This window comes from Volvox carteri (assembly GCF_000143455.1).
Source record: "Volvox carteri f. nagariensis unplaced genomic scaffold VOLCAscaffold_76, whole genome shotgun sequence".
Classification (NCBI taxonomy): Eukaryota; Viridiplantae; Chlorophyta; class Chlorophyceae; order Chlamydomonadales; family Volvocaceae; genus Volvox; species Volvox carteri.
In genome coordinates, this window is record NW_003307619.1 from 442,916 (window position 1) to 460,182 (window position 17,267).

At 59.9% G+C, this 17,267-nt stretch overlaps 1 protein-coding gene across 1 annotated transcript; it reads left to right on the top strand.

The window, feature by feature from the left end:
* Positions 1-282: 282 nt before the first annotated feature.
* On the top strand, positions 283-16,909 carry VOLCADRAFT_98739 (uncharacterized protein; the record flags this gene model as incomplete). The annotated part of the gene is made up of 19 exons (XM_002957583.1): positions 283-353; positions 1,203-1,311; positions 1,429-1,527; positions 2,452-2,487; positions 2,571-2,877; positions 3,591-4,831; positions 5,499-6,307; positions 7,064-7,172; positions 7,517-8,410; positions 8,855-9,354; positions 9,908-10,109; positions 10,570-10,719; positions 11,070-11,138; positions 11,573-11,625; positions 11,768-11,813; positions 11,938-12,162; positions 15,508-15,546; positions 16,605-16,681; positions 16,741-16,909. The coding sequence occupies 19 exons, from the start codon at positions 283-285 to the stop codon at positions 16,907-16,909; spliced, it is 5,205 nt and encodes a 1,734-aa protein (XP_002957629.1).
* Positions 16,910-17,267: the final 358 nt, after the last annotated feature.

Here is a 17,267-nt window from a genome sequence, read left to right on the forward strand (position 1 = left end):
GATATCGCTTTCCTTCCATGCAGTGTGAATATGCGAAGGGCATCGCATAGCTTGTTGCGCTGCGGTGCTTGATCGTATTGCAAGTCCAGCACCGCACCGTACCAGCGATGTACCAGTACGGAGCAGGACCGCGCAAACGCCGCTTGCATGATCCAACCGAAGCAACGTATACGATGCGTAAAGAAGGGTGCATCCAAACAGCCGCGAGGTAATGCTGCAAATCTGCAACACCTATAAAAACCTGCTCGACAGCCATATGAGTGCAAGGTCCACACTTCACCTATGATTCTTGTCGAACCACTGTGTGGGTGCCCTAGGTCATCAGGAGGCGAGCTCGTACGGCTCAAACGGACGTAGAGGCTCATGAACCGCTTGGACAGCGCCGAAGATAGAAAAAAGAGAAAAATTAAATAGGAAATTTTTATGCAAAAACGGATGTTTATGAGGACAAAGAACGTCAAACTTGACTCTAACGCAAATGCCTGTTATCGCAGAAGAAGTTAGGTTGCTAGGTTCTCAAGCCGTAAACGAAACATCTCAAAAATTAATTCCTCAAAGCCGAGCTGATCACCTATTTGCATGGCATCACGAATATCCGCATTGACGGGCACACCGATATCCCAGAGCCTCTGCCGCGCAGACACAAGCGCCGAACATTCTACCAAGAAATGTTTCCCATCCTCAATGGCTCCGTTGCTACGACACCGCAGCACACACGCGATGCTTCCTAGACCTGTTGCCCTCACTGTTAACCGCCAATCGGAGACGCACAACCGAAAACGGAGTAGGGCACGATGATGCGCCAGGGGGATATAGCCCGCAAACGGCTTCGGCAGCCCCATCCAATGCTTGTGACGACACATTTTCACACCGGGCTTCCTACCGTCCGTAGCGAAAGCTCTATGGTCCACAGCCAGCCTATCATTCGCCCAGTCGTCGTTGACACGTACCCTGGCGGGCTGGTGCTGGAGGCTGCAGCTGTCCAACTTGCCGTGATGTGCATCTCGAAGGGACAAATGCCGCATCAGCTGTTCCCCTAACCTAGATGCCTGCACGTTGTCGACAGTATCTCAACCCCCCCCCCCGAAATATACATATACCTGATATTCGTAATGCATATTATTTCTCTCCAAGCTGCCCGTGGAGGGGCCTAAAGCTGCTGGTGTTGTGCTCTTGTCGTTGTTTCGTGGCCGGTGCTGCAGCTGGTGCTGCAGCGGCGGCGGCGGCAGCGGCAGTGGCTCTCGAACTGCTGCTCTGTGCCGACAGCGACACCGATCCAGTCCGCCTCTCATATCCTCGCCTTCGCTCGCGGTCAGCCGCCGTTCCTTGTCCTCACTCACCATCTCGCTGACACTCGTCAACCATTCATCGTCACTCACCGTCACTCATCCTCATTCCTCACCCTCTTCCTTCTAACTTACCCCTCAGCCATTCATACCACCTTATCCTCTGGCTCACCCTCTGGCTTACGTAGTGGATGGGCATGAAGGAAAGCGACGGGGACGGCATAAGCGAGATATGGGGGCGGTAAGGTGGCATCACGAGGAGGTCTATAGGAAGGGGGAAGTGACTAAGGGACGCGAAGGGGACAAGTTGCATGTACGTAGGAACCAGGGGGATGCACCATGCAGCCGGCGCGAGTTGATGTGTAAATGGTCTCGGTGTATGGGACAAGGATTGGGGTGCCCGAGCCGGACTTGATATGCTAATGCGGGCTGAGGTTGTTTGAGATGTGCGGGCCTGAGCTAGATTGGGGATGAGGCTGTAAGGTAGTAAGGCGACCATGAATGGCCTGTAGGTGGATGCCGAACAAGTATCTGCTTTAAGCTGAGCATGACACGCTGGAAGTCAAAAAGATAAAGTTCGGGTATCTTTGCCGTCCTTCAGCCAGTTTACCGTACATGCGCCAACTTGCACTGAGCGCCATGCGAGATACGGGTTATCGCTGTAACGGCATTGTTCATTATTTGGCATGCCATATAATAGGGTATCCTATATATTATGGTATGCCCTCACGATCATCATGCATGAATTTGTTTGTTATGGGTCGCCCTAAATTTTGGAATGTCACATATTGTAAAATCTTATGTTATGTGGGATCCTTGACCGGGAGACCTAGCTGCGGGCCGGCTACAGTGGGACACAGGCCAGCCCCGCCTTTCAGCGGGTTTTTGGGCTGGCTGCTTACCGCACAGCTTGCGTGGGTAGCTGCGTTAGCCTTCATCCCTTTCTGTGCACCAACTCAAGATGGCGGGTGTGGCTGCATGGCTATGTGCTGCCTGGTTACCACACACGGTAGCAGCCCTGAGGAGAAAACCGTTGGGTCTATCAGCTTGCCTTATGGTCATGACAGCACATCGGTTTGTAACACTGCCTCTGTTGTTTTGGTCACCAAAGTGGCATGAGGACACGGCTTTGCTTCGCGTGCTGCGCTTACTTCCTCTCGTCGAGGTTATTGTCTGTGTCTCGAGCCCCGTGCTCACACCGGTAAGAACTGTGGCCCGGGAAGAGCGGCTTACGCAAGCCGTGCGCAAACAAGCATCTTGCAGACTCCGCCTGTATGCCCGCAGGCGCCGTTATGGTTTGATATTTTTGCTGGTGCTACGAACATTGCTTTGGTTCTTTTCGCCACCCTTGGTCTCGGTGAACTAGCCGCGTCGCAACTTGTTAGCAATGCTATTCTCGTGGCATGCCTGTGGGCTGCAAGTACTGTCGGTTGCGCATATTGGTCAGCTGTACAGCGGCAACGTGGCCGAGCACAGCGGCGGCTAGTGCAAGGGCCTCCACGTCACGGCGTCCAGCCTAGTGCTGGCGTTTCCATTGCGGAGCCGGGCGGTGCCTCCACAGTTGCAGGGATTGCCGAGCTCCTGCAACAAGGTAAGGTGCTGGAGGGTGCTGGTGAACGCACATACCTGAAGCCATATTCCTGCTGCCCATCTCCACCGAGTCTTCGGCCCAGTTCAGTTTAGGAGCCGCACCAACGCCATGACCTGGGTTTTTTCCTGGTGCGTATATCGAAGTGCAGCTCGCCGTCCTGCTGCTGCTCCGAGTAATCAGCACAAGGAGCTTTGCAATAGGAGGCCGCCGGAGGCCACCACGGCCGTTTGGTGGAATGCCGTACAGGCCAAACGCTGCAGCGGCTGCTCATAATGCAACTCATAAAGTCACTCTCTATCTTCATCACTGACGCACGTTCATCACGCACATGCCACCCTCCCCTCACACATACACACCGCGTCGGCTTAAGATCATGGAAGCGCTTCTCCGCATTCAGCCCACAGGTGCATCGTCCACATAACACACACACACACACACACACACACACACACACACCGCAGCCATTGGGAAGCGTGCAGAAAGCACCTCTCACCTCATCTCGTCTCCTCACCTCCCATGCGCATACCGCAACACCACAACCCAGCTGCATGCACACAGACTACATAACAACAGACCCATTATCATTCCATACGTCTGTACGGCTACAAGGTTTGTTGACGTACGCAAGCGGCCGTTCCTTCCTGGCACTCATCATCCGGGGGCCGCCATCCCTCGACCCTGCACCCGGGGTCGTCCCGCAAATCCGCTTGCAGAGGAGGCGGTCCACAGCGATAGCACCGCCAACATCAACAACAGTGGTGGCGAGGGTGCCATTCCGAGCAGCGGCATCACCCTCTTGTCTCCTGTCCAATGCGGCTCGGGGAGGCTGGGCCCGGTGGCCGCAACCGATAGCGGCAGCGGCCGCTGTGGTATCGCGCTGGATGTGGACACCGGGTGCAGCCGCCGTAGCACGGGAGCTCCCTCACCTGAGCCCCACCGGGTGCGGCCGCCGCATGCTCCGGCACTCCCCAACGGTGCAGCCTGTGCAACTCCAGTCACACCTCGCGCAGGGATGGCAGTCTCAGCAGAAACGATGGCCGCGCTCAGCACCGCTGCCGCCGTTGCTGCTGCTGCAGCCGCGCAACAGCAGCCGGGACAGGATGTACGAGGGTTACAACTTCAAGAGCTCAGCCTCCCTTCGCCGGCCGCCACCACCGCTTCCCCGCTGGACAGCGCGTCGCGTCCTCTGCCGCCGTACACGCCCTTCCGCCCATCCCTAGACGCGCTGGTGACTGCCAAGCTTCCTGCACCTCGAGCCTACACTCCTTTCCTTCGCCACCACGTGACTCACGTGAAGCTGCAGGGAGTGGATCCCTCCATGATCCAGCCCGGCTACCAGGAGCGGCTGCGGCAGCTCATCCACGCGCGCACGGGCCGCTGGCTGTCGCATGTGTACGTGCGGGAAGGCTGCATTGAGCTGGTGCTGGATTGCGAGGAGTGGGGCTCGGGAGTGTTGACACGGGGGTCGGCTTGCAGCACCTGCGATAGCTACGGCGTCCCCGGCGGCATAGGCTTGGAGGTGGATGCGGAGGAGATGCTGTGCGATGCAGCGTCCGTGTTTCTCGATGGCGATGGATGCGGTAGTGGGAGGCGCGCGTCGGCGGAAGGCGAGGGTGAGGGCGGAGGCGACTTTGCGGGGACAGGGGCCTGCAGGGGCATGGGCGATTGGGATGGGAACGGCGGTGACGGCAGCGGCGCTGCCAGGAGCCGGCCGTCCCTGGCGCGGCCTCGGAAGGACAGCACCAGCAAGAGCACTAACAGCAGCAGCACTAGCAGCAGCAAGAGCGGCAGCAGCATGGGCAGCTCGGTGCGGGTGCTGGGCGACGTGGAGAGGAGTTGTGCGGCGCACGGGCGGAGCAGTGCTGCGGGAGATGCAGGAGGGCAAGGAGGGGCCGGTGGGGAGGTGCAGGCTGTGGAACGGAGAGGCGGGCAGCCGCAGCCTAGGAAGCTGAAGGTAAGTAAGGCTGTGGCGGGGTCGGCAATGGTGTCGCAAGGGTTCCGTATTGATGGGGTGTATGGGCAGGGCGAGGGCAAGGGGTGGGTAAACTATGTGCAGAGGCCAAAGATGGGGGGGAGCAAGATGCGGAGGTGCTGGGATGTCTGGGGGCCATTCGCTGCCGTTCTCACTGAAGCCCTTTGCCTCAGTCGTTTCCCTCGGCTGAGATGACGCCTCTGCTGCTCTCTCTTTTCATTCAGAGGGAGGAGAGTTCCATCCCCCCGCCAGTATATTTGCTCGCACGCGGCAGATACCGGTACTGTATCCGGGATGCCCTTAGTCAACAGCAAGGCGTTGGGGCGGGAAAGTCAGGAACACCCTACATCCCCCGATCCCGGCAACCCCCCGATCCGGCCGACCCTGACATTTCCGTCCCACCCCACCGTACCCAACCCCGCATACTTCAAAGGAGCCTCCCCCGCCTTTTTGTATATCAAAGGAAAGGGTAGTTGCTGGAATCCAATTACAATCCAGTAACCAACCTATGGCCCACCTGAACTCAATCCCCAACGAAGCCCCTCATCACGCTCCAACACCTAACCATGCTGGGTAGTTTTCGCTTCCCCGACACCCTTGCTTGCTCCTTCCCCCGCCCGCCCTGCCACACCCCAATGCGCCGCAACAGGTCCCTCGTGCACTTCTGGGCCAGCAGCAGAGCTCCGGGGGGGCTGCGGTCTCCGCAGCCTCAGCGCCGCCTTGTGCCGCCATGTTCTTGTCCGCACCGGCCGCTGAACGCACGGCCTCGCTAGACTGGCCCACGACCTGTGTCCACTGCGATGACCCCGGCACACCATCAGGGGGTCAGGGGCTTCCGGGGCCTTGCGGCCTAGGGGGTCGACGGAGGCTGCGAACGGGGCAGCAGCATGTTGACCCGGTGAACTGCGCGGCAGCGGAGGTGGCGGCGCTGCTGTGTGATTCGACGATGGAGGGTGTGGGCACCTGGGAGGTAGTGCGTGCGCTGCAGCTGCAGCCGCAGCCTTTGGGGCCTTGCGGGGATGGCGCCGGGGTTGGCGGCAGCCGCGAGTTTAGCACTGGTGGAACTGGTATCAGCACCGGCGCGGGCGCTGGTGCGGACGCGGGTGTGATTGGTCGCGGTGGCGGCTTTTCCCGGCATCAAGCTGGGGTGGCGATGATGGCGCCGACGTTGTTGGAGGGTCGAGCTGCTGCTGTGGCTACCGCAGCTGCCCGGTCCCCGCTGGGGTGTTTATTGCTGCATGGAGGAGGAGGAGGAGGAGAGGATGATGGACGATGCAGCGGCAGCAGTGAGGGGGAGCACAGCGGCTCTCGGGCCATGCGCGGAGGCAATGGCAGTGGCGGCGGAGGTGGAGGTGGAAGGTTGACGACCGCGAACGGCGGTAGCGGTGGGGATGCCTCGGCCGCTGGTGGCGCTGGCGACGCAGTATCGGGGACGGCAGCGCAGAGGGTGGTGTTTGTGTGAGTTTGGATGATTGGGCTATAAAGGTTTGATCTCCCCCTGGCTCGCCGGGTCTTTGGTGTGGGGGCCCCCGGTCAAGCAATGCGGGATATGTCCCTGTTATATCACATGCAGTTTGGGAAAAATGAGAGCTCTCTAAGACCCATAATGGACATGTAGATGAATCCCATCTATGCGTATCTAAGGGCTTCCCACATCGCTATCTGAACTGAGGGCAGTGACCTCGTCGCTATCTGGACTGTCGGCGGTTCGATACCTGTCAGGGACATGTCGGTTGACTCCTTGCTTCCTGCGTTTGTATTTCCCTCACTCCCTTGCTCTCCTTATCCTGTGCCTTGCGCTGTTACTGCTGTTCGGCCCCCCCCTCCCCTTTCCCCCTCGCCTTACCCCCCTCATCCTCGCCGGCCGGCCGGCTTCAGGGAGGGTCAGGCCACCACCCGGCCGCTATGTGACAGCAACTCACGTTGGGCTCGGGGCCACCCCCGCATCACCTCCCTGGAGCCCCGGGTCCTACTGGCAACCGAACCGGCTCCAACAGTTTCAACTACGACGACCACCATAACCGCAATGGGCCGTTCCGCTGCCGCTGCTAGTGTTGCTGGCAGTAGTAATAGAACTGCTGCAACTGCTACGAGTACGGCTGCTGCAGCGGGGATTGTCGTGGCCCGCCCTGGAGCTGTACGGTCTGCGGGTGCTGTGTCAGCAGGGGCTAGTTCTTCCGGGGACGGGGGACTCCCTCCGCGGGTTCATCACAGGCAGCAGCAGCCGCCTGTGACTGCCCAAGCCGCGTCAGGGACTACTGTGACCGCGGCAGCGGCAGGAGCAGCGGGGGTCGAGCGCGTGGAGCCGCCCCTGACATTGAAGGTGAGGAACATGCTTCGTTGCAGCCACTGTGTTCAACTATTTGTCTGCAGAGGGCGGATGTAACTTGCCGAGTCCCCCGTCGTATCCCTATTTTCACCCCGATAAGGCCCGTTGCATCCGTTCTCAAGTTTTGCATCTGGCTCCAACCCACCGCAACCCCCGCCGCTTCGCCCTAGCCGGAGCGGAGTGTTCGTCGCCTATTGCCGCCTACGGTTACTTCGATCCGTTCCGTGTTGAAATGCTTTCGGAAGCCGTCCACGACGATATCCCTAACTCAACGTAACGCCCCGAACCTCCAGACAACGGATTGCTTCCCTCCAAAATTTACCCCCGGGTCCCCTCAGGTGGTGGTACGATGCAACTCGGAACTACTTTCCGGGGCCTCCCTGGAGCTACTGGTCCGATCAGAAGGCCGCTACCTGCCGGCAGTTGTCGCGAGCGGCGGACAGCCGCCTTCGCACGGTGGCGACGATGCGGCCGCGGGCAGCGACGTCGATGGCCGCCTGTCGTACAACATCGAGCTTCCGCTGTCTTCGCCGCATTCGTCGCTGCACCCGCCATCGCTGCTGCTGCGGCCTGGGATTATGTTGGTGGACCTCCGAGTGGCGGATGTGCCGGTTCACGCGGCACCAGTTGTTGTAGTCCGCGACCCAAGAATGGTTTCGGAGCTGCGTACGGCGCTAGCGACGGCTCAGCTGTCAGATGATGACCGCGACTCGTTGCTGATGGATCTGGGCACCTGGGTGTTCCACGCAGCTGCGGCGCGTCAAGAGGTTGCTAATGCGCGCGGTGTCGGCGGTCTTGGCGGCGCCGGCGCGGCTGCGGGCTCGGGTCAAGGTCTGACCCATGGGTCGCAGGGTGCTTTGGGATCCGCTTTGGCCGGGGCGGTGCCAGCGCTGCCTTCCACGTGCCTCGTCGATGCCGGTGACGAAAGTGGCACTGAGCGTTTGGGGATGCTGGGACTGCACTTGTTGCGGTACGCGCTGGCAGCAGGCTGGTGGCATACGGCAGCCTGCCTGGCGGAAGACTTGGCGGCCATGGGCGTGAAAGAGGGTCTGGCGGCAGAGCTCGAGGTGGCGGCGGCGACGGCGGCAGCCGCCGCCCCTTCGACCAGATCTCTGGCGCCTCCTGGCGGCAACCCGCTGGAGTTGCATCGTGCTGTGACGGCCGACCCAGTGGCAATGGGGCCGGGTCGTGGTGCGTTAACGACGAGCACCCCAACGGTCGTGGCAATGCGGGTGGATCTTGATGAAGGCAAGGGAGCGCTGGAAGCGACGGCAGCGGCACGGAAGTCCTCCTTAGAACATCGGCCAGGCCCCGAGCCGCGATCATCGACCCATGCCACTGCTGCTACTACTGCTACTGCCGTTAATGCTGTTAATGCTGCTAGCACCACCTCCGCTGCTGCTGCTGCTGCTGCTGCTGCTAACCCGCGTACTGCGGCGGCTAGGAGACCGCCTGTGCCGGTGATTGGGCCACCTGCAGGTCCGCCGCGCCTTCGTTTGGCAGGTCCTCGGACTGCCGGGGCGACGGAGGGTCCCTTAGTGCGCTGCTGCCCCAGCTCCAGAACCAGGCTTACACAGCCGCCCGCGACGTCGTCACCGTTACAGCTACCTTCACCGCTGCAGTCGACCCCCGCCACTGACTTGGTTCCTCCACGGCCTGTCCCGCCCGTGTGCCAGCTGCTGCCGCCTCCGCGTCAACTCCGGTCGGAGTGCCCGCGTGATGGCGCAACAGCAGTCGCCGCGCCGCGAGTGCAGGGCGACAGCGGCAGCTGCGGCGGCGCGGCCGCCGCCGGCAGCGGTGGTTTTAATACTGCTGGCGGCACAGGGCAGGTTCGCCGTCGCCATGGTGCCGCGGCGCCCTGGCAAGTCGCCACGCAAATCTTGGCGCCCAGGGTGGCGGCTCTCAGTGCCAAAGTCCAAGACGCGCAACGAGGCCGACATGCTGAGGCGACGTCCGGCAGCCGCGCGGACAGTGGCAGTGCCCTCATCAGCGCAAGGCTTCCCGACGGCGACGCGGCGGCTTTCGATGCGGCAGATGCGGCGACGGCGGCGGCCCCCCCTCTGACGGCCCTGGATGCGCTGCTCGTGGAGACCGGGTTGCGGCGGTTGGGGTCCCCGGAGGCGGCGGCCTACCGCACATATGCGGCGCCTCGCATTGCCGCCCAAGGTTACGTCATGTGAGCGCGGTGGCGGGGTCCCGGGGTGAGGGGAGCTGCGGAGGTGGTTAGGTGGTTAGGTGGAGGATGGAGGAACCTCTCACAATACGTGGCCCGAACGTCCCCATGGGAAGGGGGAAGGGGGGTGGAGCGGGGAAGTATGTGGCGGCAGGGGTGCGGAGGTGGGGCGGTGGGGAGGACCCCTCCCTGTCGGGGAGATGTGGGCTCGGGTGGGGCTCGCGTATTGCTGCCGTCGCTGCTGTTGTTGTCACAGCTGGTTTGTAGACCGCCACCAACCGAACCCGTCACCTAATTACTAAGTTCCTTTTGTCCACCGCTCTGCTGTCGTCTGAGTCGGAAGTGGGGTCCTTCCTCCTCCTCTTCCTCTCTGAAGTCCCTGGCTGGTGGATCCTGGCAAAGCCTTGCACCCAGGGCGACGCCAATGCCAGCCTCCCCCCAACCCGTCTCCTCGCCGTCCCCTCCCTTTGCCCGTCCCACCGTGGCACATACCTCCCCGCCCCCTGCCTTGCATGTGAATACAACTTCTCGTCCCCTCACCCTCCTCCCTCTCCAGCACCATTCTGGATTTGTTGTCCCTGGCGGCCCTGGCGCTCCGGGGCTCCCGGGGCCCCGCGGAGGCCAGCTCGCGGGTCACACTGCTGGCCTGCTGGGTCAGCGTGCTGGAGGTGGCGATGCAGCTGAGGGCGAGGCGCGGGAGGTCCGGCAGCGGCACCGCCTCCACAGCCACCTCCATGGACTGGCCGAGGATACACCAGGTTGGGCCCAAGCTCGGGAAAAGGAGGGAAGGCCCGGGGGGGGGGGGGAGGTGACGGGTGTGCAGGGACGGCGGCGGTGGTCTGGGGCCTAGAGGCTCCGGGGTCCTTGCTTTTATAACGTTCTTATAACGTGGCCATTATATAATTGGGGTGGTCTTGTAATTTTGAATCCTTGATTGTCACAGACAGGTACAGTTCATGTTGTCTCCGTCATTTTTGAGGGTCTTCCTTTTTCGGGGAGTTTCCGGCAGGACGTCCTAACCCAACGTTGTTCGGGGTCTCTTTTGGGACCCCACGGGCCCCTTGCATTTAGCAGCATTGCTGATATACCTTTGCGCGCCGCGCAACTTCCAAGTCCTAGAGGCGTTACCGGACATACTTAACATGCTATGTGCTGATTCCCTCACCACCCATACTCAATAGCCCTCTGGCCCCCCCCCCCGGGGTGCTCCCCCGTCAGGTCTGCAAGTTGCTGCGCTATGTCTCGTACGTGGCGACCAAGCTTCTGTGTGCGCTGGGTATCGCTTCCATGCCTCCCGGGATCGACTGCTACGTGACCGGGGTGGCCATCTTGGTGCAGGAGGGTCTTGTGCACCCCGCGTCTTGCCTGGTGGGTGTCTGGAAGTGGCTGGCTGGCTGGCTGGCTGGCTGGCTGGCTGCGTAGGCCAGATGTGTCCTGTGGAGGGCCCCTCCTCTGAGAGTGAGGGCAGAGGGGCTATTCCGCGTTAGGAGGGGGCAGAGCAAGATGCGGGTTGGAAAGCGGCACCAAGGGACCAGGGGCAACAGCGCGTCGATGTGATTGAGTGCTGCGATGAGAACAAGGAGGCAAACGCCGGAGTGGAAGGCACATCACCAACATCATCAATGTAGTTGGCACAAAGACTGGTTTTGGTCTTAAGGGCCTAAGAGGAAGTCTATCGCCTGTCTGTCTGCATGTATCTCGACCCTCCCTCCCCGCAGCTGTCACTGCCCCTGCTGGCAGTCCTGACCTCGCTGAGGCTGGTGGCCAACGCCATGCTCGTCTTTGCGGTGGGTGTGCGGATACAGCCATGCGGGAGGGGGAGGGGGAGCGGGAGGGGGGAAGGCTGATATGGGGCCCGGTGGGGTATTTGGGGGGTGCGGGTTTATGTGTGGGAAGGGGAAGGGAATAAGCTGCGAGGAACGGGTGTGGAACGGGCAGAGGGGGAGGGATGACATGGGCGGCGGTTTGAAGGTAGAGGGTGACCATGACGGCTCGCGGAGAGGCTGCGGGCGGGCCGGGGTGGGTAGTCCATGGAGTTTGGTGGTGGGTACTGCAGGAGAGTATGATGCTGGGATCAAAAAACGGAAGTCGAGGGGGTTGACTGCCGGATTCCAAAGGGGGCGGAGGGGCCACGCCAATCTGGTTCCCGGGGATGTCGCCCCCGCGGGCTACCGCCCCCTCGGGCCCCATACCGACATTGCCTCGCCCTCCCCCGGTGCAGTGGGTGCGTGTAGAGACGGTAGAAACGCACGTTGGGCCCATACGCATGGCCAGGTGGGATTCCCAGGCCCGTCCGGCCGCTGCATGGCCTCCTCGCTCACGGCGAGCAGCTCCGCTCAACCCCGGGGCGTTGCCGCTTCTCTCTCTCTCTGAATTGAACACCGCCTCTTGTCATTGCTTTGGGCTCCGGCAGCAGTGGGTGCGTGTCGGACGCTGCACTCAATTCTCCGGCTTCTGCTCCCGTGCGGTCTGCTCCCCCCTCATCGCTTTGGCATCCGGAATTAAATTTTCCTCAGTTTCCCTCCCTGCGGGTTTGATGCCTCTGGGCCCCCCCGCCCCTCTCTTCCCCCACTCCCGCACACGCAGGTGGACCGCAGGTTCAAGGGCGGCCGGATTGGCTGGGGCGGCTCCGTGTACTGGGCAGCCGCCATCAGCGCCACAGAGGTGCTCACCTCGGTGGCACTCAATGTCCACTACCGTATGTCGTACAGTCGCTGGGCTGCCGACAAGCGCCGCCAGCTGGCCGCCCGGCGCCAGCCCTGGAGCTCTTCCTCGCCTCCAGCGGCTGGGGAGCTTGTAGCAGGACTGGGGGTATGCGGCGGGGGGGAGGGGAGTGGAGAGGCGCCGAGTGGGGGCGTGCTGAGGAGCCGCGTCCAGAGAAGGGGCTTCGGGCCGTCCGGGGGGTTGGGCCGTAGTTAGCGGAGAGGCGGTGGGGGGCGGGCTCCGTCCCGGGGTTGTGCGTCCGTGCTTGATGGATTGCTGTCTTGCTGTCCACCACCAGATAGAGCTGGGTGGCTGAGAGGGGCAGAGGGGGACTGCGCTTCGCTTGCATAGGGTGTGGACGGGTAGGTGGGTGAGTGAGCCGTGTGTGAGGTAGTGGCAGCGAACGAGAGGACGCCGAGGTAGGTGGGGCACCATGGCCCCAGACTGCCGTACACAGAGCACTGCCGTGTTCACGGTGGGCGGTCCTAGCTGGGGGGGCCCCTTGTTGAGAAGTTGAGCGGCGGACGGCGGCTTGTTGGGGGCAGTCGTGTGCGCCCCGAGGACTGCATCACCCTGCATTGCCTACCTTGTGGAAGTAGTGGCTGTCTAGCTTTCTCGCAACGTACTGGTAGGATTGCAGCAGCTGAACTGCATTGCGCATTCTGTTGGCGCGGATGCTGCAACGGCCAGCTGGCCACGACAGGTTTGGTCCATCGCTTGGTGCGTTGTCATTGTCACCCACTGGGTAATTCTGTTGCATGTCAGATTTTAGATTTTACATGGTCGTACATCGTTGCGGATGTGGTGTGATTGGTTACGGCTGCTAGCTTGGGGCTGCTACTGTTGTTCCCTTCACGGGGCTTCACGGTCAGTTGCTCTACTGGATACCTGCGTGCGGGGGAAACCGGAGGAGACAACCGTCTTGGCGCTGTGGGGACGTGGTCTGCTGCTGCCCAGGTTGGGAGCGACGGCCCGGGTGTTGATATTGGTGTGTTTTGTGTGGGTTACGCGGGTGCACTAGGCGAGTGTATGAAGCCCACGCACATCTGCCACATCTCACTTGAAAAGATTCAGAGCCCCAGCAGGATATCCGGGGAGCCTCCGGAGCCCCCTTCGCCTCTCTGGGGGGAAAGGGGATGGCGGACAGCATTTGGTCGAGGGCCTGACGTCATCTTGCCTGGCTACCGCGCCAGGGGGCCATATGGGCGGACACATCGGAGGCGGCGGAGGAGGAGGAGGAGGGGAAGAGACATTAAGAGGTACTTCCGGATACTTACGGAAACTCGGGCAGCTCTCGCCACTGCTGTTGCTGCTGCTCGTGCTGCTACTAACTGTCCACTGGTCGGGTTCCTTTCCACCGCACCGCTTGTTGTGTGTTATTGTCAGTGCAAGGTCTGTGTCAGCTGTATCATAACCATGCTGCATGTGTTTGATGCTTTAGATGGTTTAGATGTCAGTCAGTGTGCTATTGCGGACTGGGTGCGGCTTGGTGCGATGGGAGGTGAGGGTGTGGGTGATGACTAAGTTGAGTTGTTTGTTTGATTGGCTGTATTGGCAACTACCGTGTGGAGGTGCGGAACTGTTTTGTTTTGGTGTGTCTCCCTCCCTTGGCTGCTGCGCTTCCCATCGTGTTGTGGGGAAATCGCTGGCAGGGCCACGCACCCACCCTCCATCCATGTTGTTTCCGTTCCGCTTCCCAGCGCCAATGCGAGCAGTGTTGAAAGTATAGCGGCAGTAGGGCGTTTAGGGACCTACCTGTCAAGCTGCTGGATGTGGATACAGTAGGAATCACTAGCGGTGGTCTCGTGTACGATATCACATTGTGGGAGCCATGATCCCGATTTTCAGGTTGTATGAGGCTTTGTCTGCGGGTGCTGCCATAGTGGTCCATTACGAGCAAGCAACGGCTTGCATGAACACCGAGACTGCTCTGTTGGCAGCGTTGTTTAGTTTGTGTGTCTCAAGATATTAGTTTTGGTGGTTCGTGGCTCCAGGGGTGGCATCCAGCCGTTGATGCCCGTCTGTCGGAGTGTCCCGTTGGTACAGTGGCCGAGCTCGTTAACAAGCCCACCAAATTACAATTGCATAATTGAGTGATGAATGAAGTTCGCTGTCCTCGAAGCCCTCACCTGACAGGAGCCCGAAGGTTAACCCCCACAGCCAACTAGTTATGAGTTATCACATCGACCGTTCGGCCCAGCAAGGCGGCTGAGGGAATCTTCAATATCCGCAATTAGTTAATGTTTGCACGCATTGGCAACGCGTGCTATGCAAACATGCCGCCTGCTTTATCAACATTCGCGTACTGAAGGGCACTCGCCCAAAACGCCAAGGCGGCTGCACAACCCCTTACTTTTACACCCAGTCCGGAGCAACACCACAATGAATTCGACGCTGGTCGACGAAGGGCAACCCAATATCGGGACAGGCAAGCCTCGGCTCCGGAGGGCAAAGCTCGGTTCGGAACAAAAAACACATGTGAAGTGGAGACCACTAGACCACTAAATCTTGCGAACCCCGCACTCATAAATGAATGAGTGCTAAAACCAAAGCCACAGCCACACTTCCGGGCTTCCCGAGTTTTCAATACCATACAGGGTCAGGGCCCTTGATACGGCACGCCGCATGTGCAGCATCCAGACACATCCAGCCCCGCACAAAACAGACAAGTACACAGACGGACGAGGCAGACAGAAGGCAGCGCGCTATAAAAGCATGTCGACATTTACGCATGCAAGTCACCGAAATCACCTTTCCCAGGCTTATTGCTCTACCCCTCGAAAAAGCACTCTCCCGCCCGATCACGGCGGCCACCATCACCGCAGCCTTGCCAACAACGAACGGACACAATCGTCTTTCGTACAACTCGCTATAGGTTCAACGTAAGCGATTTTTTCCCTTTGACCATAATAAAAACCACGCAAATTTTAACACGCACATGCCCACAAAGCACATCACAAACACGCATTGTCCGTCGCGGCATGTGCGAAACGGAAGCCATGCGGCCTGACCACAGTCCGTGGTACTCGCTACTCTGCCCACACAACAATTTCTCACGGCGACAGTAAAGGAAATTCATATGATGGTATGATGGCCACCACCGCCACCTCCCGCGTCACCGCATGGCCCCCCAGCTCAATCAAAGTAGGCTAACATCAACTCGGGCCGGCCCCCTCCTGTGCACCCTCCTATAACTTCGACTGCTGCTGGAAATTCATCCTGCTATGTAGCTCTGTATTGCTAAACGGGTCAGGTTAAATCAAATCAGTTCAGGCAGATCGGACATAATCCTGTCAGATCCGGACATAAGGGGTTCCAGGGAAAACGAACCCTGTCGGCGGTCGCACAACGCACTTACACATAATAACTATATCCACATAGCTAATCGCACTTCCTCACTCACCCGGCCGTCGCAATCACTGCTTGCTCAAATGCGTCCCACCGCACACACAGCATTGGTCCGGTGTATACCCACCAACGCTGCGCAAGGAGGTGTGCATTTGGTCGCCGCAGGTGTTGAATCACGAGCTTACAACAACCCGTCCCTCCGTACGCACACACCCACCCGACATCCGTCCCGACTCGACAACCGGTCTCCAACCACCGGCGTATCTCCTGCTGTGCATGCACCACACCACACCACCGGATGAAAACTCCCGCCGCCCTATGAATGAATGCAGCCCCTCCGCACCCCCGACCTAACCCGGTCAAACACATTGACAGACGGACAGATTGACAGACAGACAGGGGCCCACCACCCTGCCACACCAGTGCACACTGCGCAACGGGGACTGCGCAGGCAAAACAACGATCAACGCCCAACGCCCAACGACCAACAACCAGGAGCCACTGCCACCATCAACTGACTCATCTTCCGAGGTTATCACACAAACAGATCCACGTCAGCAACACGGGCATATGACATGTGCGCCTGTGTGCGCGTGCGTCAGGTAGAGCCGAAATCAAAATGCGTCTTCATCTCGGGCGCCTGGAAGTCATATCTCGTTTTGCTTCTAGAGCTGGCCAGAGCTCTCTGCTCTGACACTGCCGTACAAGTAACATTTGGATACGTACAAGCAGCACATCAGTAGTAATTGAAATAAAGCCATCCGCAGCTGCAGTGCAAGAGGTATACAAGAGAATTCAACCCAGTGCAAGCCCCACAAGTAGCTCCGCCCCACTTGCATATCGCGGCCTTCAGCTCGGCGCTGATCCCACTTCGCAGTCCGTCACGGCATTGCTCTGGAGAAACCCCCCACGCCCGGAGAGCGACGGGCCTCGTGCGCCGCACCAATTCCCCCCTCTGACACGCACCCTTCCTTGCATACATCCGTACGCACATATGGACATACCTACAGACGTGCTGCCCACACACGCAAACTAATGAAGATGCACATGGATAGGCAGACAGGCAGACAGGTGCACAATATGCACAAATTTAGGCAGTAGCTTGCTGCACAACTTTAACCACGGAGTCAATAAGTTAGTGATCGCACAAGCAAACCATCTCCCTTGATGCCCCCCGAACCCACTACCCCACCGCCCTGTAGTGGAGCTCTCGGGGAGTTCACCGCACAGAGCGCGGCGCACCCGGCTCTCGTCACTCGGGTGCCCCTCCCGCGCCCCGGTGGGGAAACCCCTTTTCCTCCGGCGCACAGCGCTCTCTTGTTGCCCCCTCGTCGCCAGTCGGTCGCCACCACTCCCCACCACCGTCACAACCACATTCGCCATCGCGGTCAACAACACCGACGGCAAGAACATCCATCACCAACTTAGCAACTGCAAACAGCAAACAGCAAATACGTGCATCAACATCAACATCAACATCATCAACTACGCCAAAGCTCGACTATAACCCGGTGTCACCAACTCCCGTGGGGATCCCCCCCCCCCCCTTGCCGCGGTACCACCACCTCCTCCTCCTCCTGCTCCACCCTCCTGGCCAACAAAACACTTTATGAGATCTGCTTCCACTGCTTCCGCTGAAGACAAGTACTGTGTTACGTACGTATGTATGTATGTATGTAGATGTGTCGTCACTCAAGGTGCGGTGCTTTGGCCCACATCGACTATGTGTACACCCGTCAACACACAATAAATTGCGGAGTGAAATGAACTAAACCCCCTGGGACAGGGCTTAAATAGGCAACTGCTGGTCCCTCAAGCTGCTCAATCAGAATTTCCAACTTTTCACACGTCTCTCTCCCCCCCCT